This window comes from Gopherus flavomarginatus, chromosome 7 (genome assembly GCF_025201925.1).
Source record: "Gopherus flavomarginatus isolate rGopFla2 chromosome 7, rGopFla2.mat.asm, whole genome shotgun sequence".
Classification (NCBI taxonomy): domain Eukaryota; kingdom Metazoa; phylum Chordata; order Testudines; family Testudinidae; genus Gopherus; species Gopherus flavomarginatus.
Genome location: NC_066623.1, coordinates 90862858 through 90876974, shown reverse-complemented (window position 1 = coordinate 90876974; position 14117 = coordinate 90862858). Strand labels below are relative to the sequence as shown.

The 14117-nt window shown below is 39.9% G+C and overlaps 1 protein-coding gene across 2 annotated transcripts in view; it reads right to left on the bottom strand.

Moving 5' to 3' along the window:
* The window catches only part of ADGRL4 (adhesion G protein-coupled receptor L4), a 102082-nt gene that overhangs the window by 18711 nt on the left and 69254 nt on the right, over positions 1-14117 (bottom strand). For both annotated transcript variants that reach the window (XM_050961871.1, XM_050961870.1), the window contains exons 8-13: positions 12582-12698; positions 10358-10551; positions 8933-9103; positions 7174-7377; positions 4995-5215; positions 4814-4880 (exon numbers count right to left, since the gene is read on the bottom strand). In XM_050961871.1, the coding sequence (XP_050817828.1) occupies positions 4814-4880; positions 4995-5215; positions 7174-7377; positions 8933-9103; positions 10358-10551; positions 12582-12698 (974 nt within the window). The remainder of the gene's footprint in view (positions 1-4813; positions 4881-4994; positions 5216-7173; positions 7378-8932; positions 9104-10357; positions 10552-12581; positions 12699-14117) is intronic.

Below are 14117 nucleotides of genomic sequence, written 5' to 3'. Positions count from 1 at the left end.
GAGCTACTGCAGAACTCTTCTCTGCAGTATGTGGGAGTAGAGGGCTTCATCCTGCCCCACTGAAGTCATGGGGGGCTGTGTCAGGGGCCTTTTTCCCTCTTACACAGTACTTAATGGGCAGCTTCAAATGTGTGGGAGGCTCTGCATGAGATCTCCATACAGAGGTAGACTTCATCTTTAGCTAACATTATGTGTTAATCAAAAATGCACCTGCAATAAACTGTGTGCAAAGCATGTTTTCATTTTACATTATTTCTATTGCATAGAGATTAAAGCTAGAAGAGTGCATTAAAAAAAACTAGAACATTTTCTCTCATTTTTATACCTTTTATCACTGGAGCTTACTTTTGTATTTGCCTCATTCAAGCATACAGTTGTGGGTGTGTGTATATATTTTCTCCCCTTAAAGTCTGTAGTCTCTCATTTTTATATTAAAAAGTTTAAATTGTTCTTACAAAATAATTTCTTCAAGCTTGTATGCTTTGATCTAATCTGTGGCACAGTTTTAGTTAAAATGGTTGTGGTTCTAAAAGATTATGAGTATTAGGAAGAAGAAATAAGAAGATGTGAAGTTGTGGAAACTATCTTCAGCTTTCAGCTTGCTTTACAAAGGTTTAAAATGCCCTTTCTTCCATAACCCAATCTAGCAAACTTCTGATCCACTCCTTTTCATGTACAGTCATCAATCTAATACATAATAAATAATAATAATTAATTCTTAGATAGGATCAATAATGTCACTGGTTATACTTCAGAATTCTAATGGAACCTTAATATTAATAAGCAAATACCTTAGGCAATAATGTTACTATTTAAGCAAACAGAGAGGAATATAGCTTGTACTCTTGATGATAAAGACCTGAGTTTCTTGCGTTTAGCTATTATTACCGTAGATTTAAAGACCAAAGATCTGTTTGAAACAATGCACCCAGAGGTAGATAATCCATCAGCACAGAACCAGTTCTGTTCTTAATCATTTACATGTTATCTCAAAAGCATATTACATTATAATCCCAAACCACAAATCTCCTAGGGCTCCATTCATAAAAGCAGAAAGCACCATTTACAGTACATGGGTTTTCCTGTTGACTAAGAATGTAATGTTTCTGAGTCAGAATTAGAGCTGTGGTGAGCTGTTCATTAGAGATTTGAACTCTGGTGTACAAATCCCTTTAGGCTTGCTTGGAAAAGCCTGTGAACTCCCTGCCATCAGTTAGTTAGGCTCAGGATTAAGGCAAGTTTGAAAGCTGCCAGTATATATAGTTTTATATCTGAAGATTCTGTTGCTCTGTCTCTTTATCTCAGAACAAAAGTAGCATTTCCTTTTTAAAGTACTTAATTGTTTTGTGCTTTTTTCTCAAATATTTCTCTATTGATTTTAAATTAATCTATCTTTCTCTGGAACAGCAGCCTTGGAAAGCCTTATAGAAAGAAACAGGGCTTACTAATTAAAAAGGTAATTCCAAGTCCTCATTGCCTTGGAAAGAGCATATATTTGTTACATTCCCTGCACCTTGCACACTATTTGGGAAGGAGGAACAACAAGAATGGAAATAATGCCAGTATCCATTCCACAGAACTTAGTACTGACTTCTTCTCTTAAATCAAGCATTTCATAAGATATTTTCTATTTTCTCCTTGGAAGGTTATGTGGGTTGAGGTTTTCCAAGTAGAGCGGGCAAATTAGCTAATCCCCTAAAGTACTTTGAAAACATTCCTGTGTATTTCACTTCTTAATTTCCGTTACTACCCAATCAAAACTATCAAAAAGTCACACAGCAGGAAAAGAGTTCACTGTGAATGGAGTACATTCCCTCATGGATTTAGAAGTGTGTGCACACATGGTTATTAACAGATAATAATCAATGTGTAAGAATATTGTTAAAATAAACAGTGTCAGAAAGCACTTTCATTGCACAGGCAACCACAACAAAACAATTTTTGATCTGATATCCTGGCCTGCTACAGCCATGTTGTGCTGCTCCATGGATGGAAAGGGCTTGGAAACTAGTCAGAGTGGTCTCTCCTTGGACAGGGGAAATTACTTGGGGGTGTAGAACTGACATAGTGAGTCTAACCCAGATGTGGGCAAATTATGGCCCGTGGGCCACATCTGGCCCCTGGGCTCGTCCTGCCCAGCCCTTGAGCTCCCGGCTGGGGACCCTAGTCCCTGGCCCCTCCCCTGCTGTTCCCCCTCCCGCGCAGCCATGCTGGGCAGCGTGGGGAGCGCAGCTGGCTCTGGCCGGTGTCGCAGCTGCGAGCTCCTGCTGCTGGTAAGGGGGCAGGGAGCAGGGGGGTTGGGAAAGGGAGTAGGGGTCTTGAGAGGCAGTCAGGGAGGATGCGGCAGTTGGATGGGGCAGAGGTTCTGGGGTGGTGGTCTGGAGATGGGGAACAAGGAGAGTTGGGAGTGAGAGTCCCGGGGGGCCTGTAAGGGGCTGGGGATGTGGATGGGGTTGGGAGGGCAGTCAGGGGACAGGAAGCAGGGGGGTTGGATAAGGGGGTGGGATCCCCGGGGGCAGTTAGGGGCAGTGGGTCCCGGGAAGGGATGGTCAGGAGACAAGGAGCAGAGGACAGTTGGATGGGGGTGGGAGTCCTGGGGGGCCTTTCAGAGGGCAGGGGAGTGAATAGGGGTTGGGACAGTCAGGGGACAGGGAGCAGGGGCGTTGGATAGGGGGTGGGGGTCCTGGGAGGGGGGTGTCAGGGGACAAGGAGAAGGGGGGTTGGATGGGTTGAGGGTCCTGAGAAGGTGGGAAGTGGGAGGGGGTGAATAGAGGGCAGGGGCCAGGCTGTTTGGGGAGGCACAGCCTTCCCTACCCAGCCGTCCGAACAGTTGCACAACCCCGATGTGGCCCTCAGGCCAAAAAGTTTGCCCAGACCTGGTCTAACCCATTCCAATCTGTGCCCCATGATCTTCTTGGTGTAGGGGGCATGGCAATCAGGTTTTCATTGTATATCACATAGTCTACCTACTCCTGGATGATTGGTCTGCTTTTGGGGTCACAGGTGACTAGACATAAATGAGAGCAGTTCTGATGCTACTCTAACTTATGCCAAGGGCTGAGTGGGGTCCAAAACTGGGGAGCCACAAAAGTGGGGTCAACTATCTGTGCATCTTTTCTCTTAGGCCCTGCACCAAGCACAGCTCAGTTGGATCTGAGAATTGAAACTCGTATGTATATAATGTGATGATTTTTATATTTGGATCCCATAGTTTTATAGACTGGAGTTCTGGATACTAACAGTGAATTAATCTAAGGCATAGCACTGACAAGAAATTAATGATAAAAGGAAAAACTGATACCCTCCCCTGGAGATATGAGGCACAGGAATGGAAAGAACAAAGAAATGTGGACCTTGTAAGTTATGCTCTCAGAAGAAATGGATAAAGTCCATAAAGGAGGCAGGGGAAATGGCATCCTAAGCCTGTAAAGCCCTATGATCTAGAAGACAGGAGAAAACCGAGTCTTAGTGAGGAGTTGTCTCTCCTCACTGCTCTTCTTGCCCCCTTTCAGCTCCGACAGCCTGCCTTCTGCAAAATATACTTTTGCACTACTCTGATGCTGGAGTTACTCTCCACTGGTCTGCTTCCCATGTAGAAGTTAGAATGACTTGAAATTTGCCTATGGTTTCTGTGCTAGGCTTAGAAGGGATGGGTGAGTGGGGGTTATATTGTCCTGAGGGCGACTGTCCAGTATCTGATAGAGTTGTTGGAACGATGCACAGCTAGCATGACAGAGCTCAAGATTTGGTCCCCTAACTTCATTGGGAATTTTGGGTACACACATAATGCAAGTAGAATTGGGCCAAAATATATCTGGTACATTATTCAGCATTAAAGAGGTTAATATTTTCATGTACGTAGTCATTGCTTAAACTCTTTTGCTTTCACTCTACTCATATTGAACTTGCTCCTTTTAAAAATCCACAAAATTTATCACCAAACGCATAAAAAATTAGCTAAGGGTTGTAACTGAACTGACCATAGAGGCCACAAGGCCTCCACTATACCTTCTCCTTCTTAGAGCTCCTGCTATTGTCTGATCACTGACAATCTTCTCACATATAGTGATGCCCGATTACAGATGGAATGGTTTGTTAAACTTCAAGAGCATTTCTAAGTGCTGTAAAGTACCAAAAGATGTCTTATTTAGAATGGAACATATAATACCTGCCAAATTTGCAGGTTTGAAACCACTTCCAACAAGAATTAAAAAGGCCCTCTTCCCATCTGAAATAGGGCTATCAATACTTGACTTGTCTGCCCATGTGAAATAGAGGGTTCTTGTCTTTGACATCGCAGTTTAGTTTAAAATAGCTTTGATGATGACAGGGTACATAGGAAAGAAAAAACCATAAAGATGACAGTCTAATCTTCTAAGACGACCGATCACTGATAAAAGATTAAGTAACGCAACATTTCAAATACTAGATTATCTGTCTGTTGGCATAGTGTCTGTATACACCTCCTGCTGAGCCTTGCTGAGATACCACTGACATGTGAAGATGTTCCTTCTTACAGACTAAAAATGCTGCACAGAATTCCTCAAACTATCAGGTGAAAAGGAAAATAAAAAAGAAGAAACAGCCCTGATCTGCCATGGACTTTTGTTAGTCCAACATTTGTTTTCCAGGCTAGCAAAGCATTTAGATGTACAGCATAGAAATAATTTAAAGACACTATAAAAATAGTCTTAAATAGTCAATCCTGCTCTATAGTTAGCACTCACAGATAGACTGCCAATAGTTTAGTGATTATTAAACACCTTTTATTATCAGTTTTACAAACTATAATGAAAAGGAAAATTATACTTACCAGAATTATTAGACATGCTGGTCCTATAAAACTCCATATAAAGTTATTCTTTGTGCTGAGCCAACATCTGAAAAGCAAACAGCACAGAATGTCTTGAAATGTGCCCAACTCCTGCATATACTTCCTCTGCATTCTTACATCATGTTACTAACTGAAACAGACATGTAAAACAGCAACTTACACTTCGGTAGTGCCGTAATATTTATATCCTAGCGCTGCTGAAATTCCAACCACTACTGCTGGACTCACGTAACCAAATATATAGAAGTTCTTGTGTAAGAATCCCTTGTTGTAGATGACTCCCACAACTATAAGGTACAGGTGTATGCCTTCGATGCACATCCATGCAAAGGCAGCTAAAAGGAAATAATGGAGTAATCCAGCAGTGATTGAACAGAAGAGCTAGAAAGTCAACCAGAGAAAGCAAAGTCATAAATAGTAATTAATGTATTACTATTACAATATATGACCGGGGGCTCTGTTTATTAATAATTATGCCAAAAGGGTATTATCACAGTCCAAATTTAACCATACTTAGAGATACTTGGCCTAAAGACAAAACTAAACCTCTTCATTATTGCTTTACAGATTGCTACAGAAAAATAAAGAAAATATATTTAACTTTTAAAATCAAGCTGTGGCTATGTCTGTGTCCCCCTGCCCAAATCACATCTATAAATGGACACTCTTGACCCCACAACTGGAGCTGACTAGTCTATATATTGTGCTGAATTAATTAAGATGCATTTTTCCTTTAGATACCAAAATTAAATTGCCTGGCAAATCGTTATTTAAAGTTTTATTTTAAAGCATATGGACATGCTTTTAGTAAACAATGCTTGTAAAATTACACTCCTCAGTCAATCAATACTGGAGAGTTGTCTCAGGAATTTCAAATGATATTATTCAATCAATTTAAAATACTGTTCTGCAATACGTGAGAAAAGAGAAGATGCTTTTTTAGCAACTGTCCATTATTAAAATGATGTCAAGCTAATTCAAAAATCATAATTATTAAATCTTACATGTACATAGCAACTTTCACCTGAGAATCTCAAGGTGCTAAAGAGGTCTTTTTCCATCACTGAGGTGAATTACACAGGGATTACTTCACAACCCCCACCTGCACTAAGACTCAGCCACCTCTGGTGTGTGGTACACAGCAATGCTAACCAACAGTTTAAGGCAGGATTTGAAGAATACCACATTCACTTGAAACTACAGGATACTTTAGGTACGCAGAATATATCTAGGGGAAGTATAGTCTTCCCAGGAAGCAGGGCTCAACATCCTTACTCCACTGAAGAGTGTCATGAGGTCTTAAGTGACAGTGAATGGTCAAGAGGGGGAGAGATAGTGGTTTAAGCATTGGCCTGCTAAACCCAGGTTTGTGAGCTCAATCCTTGAGAGTGCCATTGAGGGGTCGGGGGGGGGGGGGAAACCAAACCCCACAACTGTCAGGGACAGTACTTGGTCCTGCTAGTGAAGGCAGGGACTGGACTCAATGACCTTTCAAGGTCCCTTCCAGTTCTATGAGATAGGTATGTCTCTATATATTCTAATCTCTTTTAGATCTTATCTGATAGATGGCACCTCTAGCAGCACAGTGTCTTTAACACAAGGCTGGGGCTTTGGCAGGGCTGGCTCCAGATTTTCTGCCACCCCAAGCAGAGGGGGAAAAAAAAAAAAGCAGATCAGCAGCACTTTGGCGGCAGTTCAGCAGCGGGTCCTTCACTCCCTCTCTTCTGCAGCACTTTGGCGGCAGCTCAAGGAGGAAGAGAGGGACTTAGGGACCTGCTGCCGAATTCCTGCCAAAGACCCGGCCATGCTACCCCAATAGCGGACAGAGTGCCGCCCCTTTGTATTAGCCGCCCCAAGCACCTGCATCCTTAGCTGGTGCCTGGAGCCGGCCCTGGGCTTTGGTTCAGGACTGACTCTGAAGGAGAAGTGCCATTCATTGATTCATCAGCATTGCTTTGTACAGCACCTAAATGCTTAGTTGGTGGAACTGTTAAAGGCCAAAACATTAGGGTTGTGAAATAGCTGAAATACCAACCACACTGAGGCCAAGTTTTCAGATAGCGTAAACTGGCAAAGCACTATTGAATTCAATGGAGCTACATCAATTAATGTTGCTCTATTTCTTGAACTAAAGCAAAGTAAAATAAAATAAAATACACACTAAAACACAATAAAAACACTTTGTATTCACCATAAGTACTGTGGAGACTAAGATGTCAATAGCACTAGAACGTTCATATTAACATCAGAAAATATTGCACGCTATATGGAAAATGGTACTTTATACTGTATATTTACTTTGCAAATGTAAAAATCAAGGCATGACAAAGGCTACGCACCTTATTATTATTCATATTAATTCCAACAAGAAAGATAAGTTCTGCCAGGAAAAGACTGCAGCAGAGATTTTTGTGAATTGTTGTTCTAGTGCTTTGAATTTCACTGAAGAACCAGAAGGTAAAAATGCACATGGAGAGGCAAATCAACGAAATAATTATTCCTAGCTGAGTGATTCTTGTAAGAATGTTATAATTTGTAACACCCTGGGGGAAAATTATATTATAATAGTTAAGAGAATAACTGTGTACCTTGTCAAAAAAGCATCATTCTATAATATAACCTTTTTGCAAAACATACATCAAAACTGTTTGTAGGGTTGCAGTGCAAATGCACACTTTTGATAATCTCAAAAGTATTTTTTCTGAGGCAGATATAATGCTCAGTAAAACCAACAATATGTATTTCAATGTTCTTAACCCCAGTGATGTGTTATTTCCTTGCACATCATCATCTTAGTATTGATATCTGGTAATATGACTTTAAAAAAATCTGATCTATTACTAAATGACAAACATATTGGCAACAGAAAATGTATTAATACATGACATTAAAATATTACCTCATCAGTGACTCATTCATATTTGCCTACATAGCATAAGGGCATCACTTTTCTTCAATAGAAACATGAGCAATAAGAGACTTGGAAATTACAATTGCTTAAATCAAATGCTAGTTCAAGATACATAGTATGGAAATAGGCTAAAATATTATGGGCTATTTTTAATGATTATGTGCACATATTTTCTGTGCAGAAGGACAGTTACATTGGCTGCTTGGTATTCAGCAAAAAGAACCTCTGAAATACGTGACTGCATAAGGGCAGGCTGTGGCTGGCCATAAAGTATGTCTAAGTATGAATTCTAAATACAGGCCCAGAGATTATCCTCTTTTTGAAATAAACTATATAAGGACCCCTCAAAAGTCTTAAATTTGAACGGAAGACTTAAGATGCTATTTAGCAACTAAGAAGCACCCTGTATGAAGTGCACAGTGTGGAAGAATTGTCTCAGCACAACATTTTCATGCTAAAGCTCTTCTTACCAATTCTGATGCCTAAAAAAGCTGCCTCCTGAGGCTAAATCTAGGCTGATATATATATATATATATATATTTTGGAATCCATCTCCTATATGGATTCCAAAAACCTTAGGAGCCTTTTAATGCAAGTGGGGCACAAAGTGAGGGGGCATTTTCACAATTCTATGATGTTTGTAAGGGTCCCTGTTTTAATGTTCATGAACTCAGTCCTGCCTTGCTATTCCTATGCAATTTTTCGACAATGCTATTGCAACTCAGGGGATACATTTAAAGGAGACATTGCAACTCAGGGGATACATTTAAAGGAGACATTTAAAGGAGATTTTTAGATAGTAAGACTAATATATGATAAAAAAGCATTGTGAGCAAAATCCCAGGCCATATGGTTGCTGACCACTTCAGATATCGGTTAAATCCCATTGTAGCCTTGAAGTGGGTTTTGAACTAAAGAACAACAGACTGCAGGTTTGGAACAAGACTCTTTGCTGCATCACTGTCCTGTCATACTGCAAAATAGACACACAGAAATTCAGGCAGAAATGGGAGGAATTGTATTTGCACTGTTCACAATGAATTGTGTGTTTGCTGAATAAGGAAAAAGAGATTGAGCCAAAATGGGGGTGGGGAATGGCAATAAATGATATTAGTGGCAATGAAAAAAACCTACATTAAATGAGATCTAAGTATCTGGTAAAACACTAAGTGAAAAATAGCACTTACAACAGAGCCTCCTGAAGACATCAAAACAGCAAAATGAGTCAAATGATTACATTTGCATGAGGTATGAGTAGTGTTGGAATGTGTCAGCTCACAGCCTTCGGTAGACCAGGTGCCATTCATTGTGTCTGCTGAGTAGTTCCAAAAGGCACATTTAATATCCTTATCTGCAGTCTGCAAGAGAGATAAGATGTTTTACTGATGCTGAAAGGCAGACACTTTCCACCAAGAGACTCTTGCTACATTAGCCAGAACAATTCATTAAAAATTGTATTTTACTGAAGGAAGGTTCAGGAAAAAAAAACCGAACTGAACCAAGACACAGCCCGCCCCCCACTCCAAACCAACCTTCAGAACATAAAACAAAACATAAAAACAAACAAACAAACCAACCTATCCCAAGCAATTAAAAATAGCACAACATTGAAATACCTGATTCACCTAGTTAACAGCAAACTAAACAAGCTGGACTAATCCAATTATCCAACCTTCCTGGCATTTACAAAGGTGTTAGAATCTTATATCTGGTACACAACTATATATACATACATGCACCTTCTGAATGGAACAACTTGCAACATTACAGCCACATTGCTGCCCCTATCCTACCCAATAGAACAGCTTGGTTCCATTCTTTCCTTCTCATTTCTTGCCTCTTCATTTGCAGCCCTAAGGCAGCATGGGTCTTTTCTGTTCTATCACACTGAATACCTTGGGCACTTGTAAAGCAACTGGGGTGCCTCCATCTACAAGTAATGTGAACTAGAAAAGGACTTTAGGCTTAGCTCACTGCTCATAAATGATCTTGTGTTGCAATAGTCACAGCACAGGGAAAAAAAATAGATTTGTCCTATACATTTTATAAGTCCAGCCAGAGGATCAGGTGGGAGGGGGGAGGAGGAGAGGAGGAAGGAGCCAGGGGTTACTGGGTACTTAAGGCCATTTCTGGCTCAGCATCAATGCACTGACATCAAATATGATACTGGCAACTGCCAAGACCCTATTATTATTTGTACTGTGGTAGGACCTCGGAGTGCTAGTCATGACATGCCATGGGCCAGGGCCCTGATGTGCTACACGCGCTAATGTGCACAGAACAAAAAGCTTCTGCAGTCACTTATCCTGTGCAAATCTGCTTCAAGCTGATTTGAAGTGTTTCGCTTTTATGGATATAGCTCTCATCATCTGACAAACTGTTTGCAAGATTACCCTAAATACAGAAAGGTCAGAAGCCGGAAGAATTCTCTGATCACACTTATAACTTTTTGCTCACAATTAGACCAGTGACTCTGTAGTTATTACTGTTGACATGCTCTAGAAACATTTTCCCAAGGTAGCCAACATATCCTGTAGGTACAGTTATATCACATCAAATAATTACAGTACTGTTTTACTTTCTTCAGATGTTGATTAAAAAAAAAATCTTACCTTGATGTACTTTAAAGTAAATGTTATTTTCTCAAGCTCATAGAGTGTAGGTGGATTTGAATTAATTGCAACAGCAATAACTGATGAGCTTACTGTCTCTCTCTGCTCTGAACTATCTTTCGATGAGGAGTTTTTAGATGATGAAAGCAAAGAACCAATATTGCTATACCTCAGAAACACAACTGCAACAGTGCCTATCAATCAAACAGACTGTGTTTAGTAGTTTGTGGGGTTTTTTTTATAGTAGAACAAAATTGAAGACATTAAGGAAACAATAAACAATAGACATTATTACTGCTATTGCATAAAATATGCAAAACAGATGGAATCTTCGTGGAATACTTATAAAAATGTTTTAGAGATAATGAAATATAGCCTTACTTAAAACAATGTAATGTCCACTGGAATTAAAAATGTGTGTTTATATTGGATAGTCTAATAAGATAGATGCACGTTTTTTGCTGGAGCAATGTATACTTGCAGCATACTACCTCCGGCTGCAGGTCAGGTGTTAGATCTTGTAAGATAAACAATGTTAATTATGGGGGATGAAATCCTGGCCCCAGTTTTAAGTTAATGGGAGTTTGGCCATTGATTTTACTGCACCCAGGATTTCATGCCTACAGTAACTGGATAGGAGACATGCAAGGCACAGAAACCCACAGTAATACGTAGGATGCTTCCTCCTGAGTCAGTATTGATACCATGCCCTTCTGTGGTGTTTGGGAGTGAGGTTTTGATTACCTGGGTTTTCAGCCAAAGACAGAGAAAGAGCTCAAGGTTAGTTTTGCCAGGTTTGGGGCATTAGTTTGGTGTTCTGGCAAAATTCTAATTTTTTATTATTATCCATATTTCAGTGACACCATAAGGCCCCAGCTAAGATCAGGGCCCCGTTATGCTAAGTGCTGTCCAAACACATAGTAAGAAAGTCCCTGCCCCATTAATCTTACAAACTAAATAGACAAGATACACAGAGCTACAGAGTTGTGAAGTGACTTGCCCAAGGTCACCCAGCAGATCTATGGCTGAGCCAGAGATAGAGCCCAGGTCTTCTAAATCCCAGAAGCCAGTGCCCTGTGCATTACACTACACCAGCGGTTCTCAAACTTCCTTACACTGTGACCCCTTCTGACAACAAAAATTACTACTTAATCAAGGGAAGGGTTGGGGTGGGGCTGTAACCTGAGCTCCACCTCCCGAGGCTTAAGCTGAAGCCTGAGCCCCACCGCCCAGGGCTTCAGCCCCAGGACTCAGCATGTTTAATGCCTGTCCTGGCAACCACATTAAAATGGGGTCGCAACCTACTTTGGGGTCCCAACCCACAGTTTGAGAAGCGCGACACTACACTATCACTCGCAGATCATTTAGGTACATTATGCCTGCCAAAATTCTCCACCTTGTTTCAGCTAGACATTTTTTCTTCACTGTCTGTCCTAAAGTGTTATACAGTGGTGCTATGTGCTATTACACAGCAGTTGTGTTTCAATTTAGGGGGATAGTATGAGGGGATTTCACATAAATGGTATATTATCCCTCTAGGTTCTCAATATAGCCACCATCACTTTTGTACATCTCTCTGTGGTACTCCCACCACTGCAATCAGGGTAACAGCTTCTTGGTTTCAAAGGACATTTGACTGGGTATTTTTCAGGAGAGGTAACTGAATCTGCAAATCATTCCTTTCGCTTAACCCAAGTCTGACAGATTGTAAGACTTGTCTACTGTCGTGGCTTTCTCTTTGCTGAGGAGTGGGTTGAGATGCATGGGGTAGTTTTATTGTGCTGCTGATCAATTCATTCCTTGGGAGTTGAGATCAGTCTGGATGGGCTAGTTATACTTGGATCTTATTTGACATATTTTTAATATATGTACAGACACCTCAAGCTTTAAGACAGCTACAGAAATATGCTTCCTTGTAAAGCATGTGCCAATATGATCATTAGTATTTTAGTATATTTAAAACACATTGTAATAGAACATACATACATATACATATAAAAACTGGCAAAAATAAGAGGCATAATATTCCTCCGGTGCATTATACAGTGGAAGCTGTAGAGCAGATAGGACCCAGGGCTGGACAACAAGGTGTTACAAATGCCTTTCTCTATTGCTATCAACGTCACAACTACACAGTTAGTGAATTATGCATCAGATTTTTGCCAGCAAGTAGGTACCAGGAATGCTGCTTAAACCAAGCTATTGTTTAATGGCTTTTTCTTACCATTAGAATTAGGTGATTCCTTTTTCTTTGGAGATATCTTAATATAATCTCCTCCCATGTGTGCATGAGGGTGAATGTGTTTCATGTGGTGCGAATCAAAAGCAAAAACCTTGAGAGCTGTAAAAAGAAAAATACTATGCAAATCACTTCCATTACAGTCTAACATAATTTACAGGTAGGTTAATAAATGTGACATCAGATTGCATAATTATTGTGAATTTTAAAAATATATCATTGTGCCAAATATTTCAAGGAGAAATGCTATTACATGTTGTTTTAAACCTCTAGACTTTGTTATTCTAATGCATACATTTTTCTCTCATACCTTTTATTCTTTCCATGAAAAATATGGTCTTTTATTTACTTTGCATTAAATTAGGCACTGAAAAGAATAATGTGGGTTACTTTAAGAAGAGCTATTGCTTTATTAAAAATTCATTTCTGAAAGGGACCACAAATCACAATTATAAAAAGCAAAGGATAAAATCCTCCATTGAATAGAAACATTCGAAAAAGCCAAGTTTTGAAAAGTGAATATCTCACAGTGATCATTCCCTGGTACGAAATGCACATTGCACCATGATATAATGATGTGTGCTGTCAACAAACAAAACAAAACCAAACAAACAATCATTGCCCCTCAGGACAAAAACTACATTAGAGGACACTGAGCTCTTTACTCAGTTCATTATAGTGCAGAGTTTCAATCACCACAGTGGGGAAAAAGAAGTGAATCAGGCCTTAAAGAAAAATCTAAAACTTGACTGATGGACTAGAATCACTAAACTAGACCATCTGCATTGCTTATAGTGCAGCACACAAAAACAATATGAGCTCTTCAATAGACCAGCTGTCAGAAAATGTTTATCAGGATGTAAGAAATAGTTCTCGCGGCTGAAGTTTTGGATAGCTTGTAGTTAACGAAGCTGCACCATGAAATGCAATGAAGAATGAGACATTATTGTGGGCCTGGTCTTGAAAATAAGTGTGTGGGAAACACATAGGCATTGTGGGTAAGATATTCATAGTGCTGAGTAGTAATGGGAAAACTTCAAAAGGTTTAGAGCTTGGGTTCAGTTTGGATAAGCACCTATAAATTCAGTTTCTCAAACAAAACTTTGCCAGAAAACGACTGAAATTTTCAAAGCTCTCCATTAGGTCTCTGTATTAACATCTGCTCTCTTTAGGGTGTGTCATAAACAGATAGCTAAGGGTTAATGTTCTTTTACCTGTAAAGGGTTAACACAGGGAACCAAACACCTGACCAGAGGACCAATCAGGAAACAAGACTTTTTCAAATCTGGGTGGAGGGAAGATTTGGGTGTGAGTTTTTTTTTCTTTGTCTTGGGTCTGTGCCCTCTCGGCTCTGAGAGTGATTTTTCTATCTCCAGGCTTTCTAATCTTCTGTTTCCAAGTTGTAAGTACAAGGATAGTAAGACAATAGGTTTATATTGGTTTTTTTTATATTTACATGTGTGTAGTTGCTGGAATGTGTTAAATTGTATTCTTTTTGGATAAGGCTGTTTATTCCTTTTT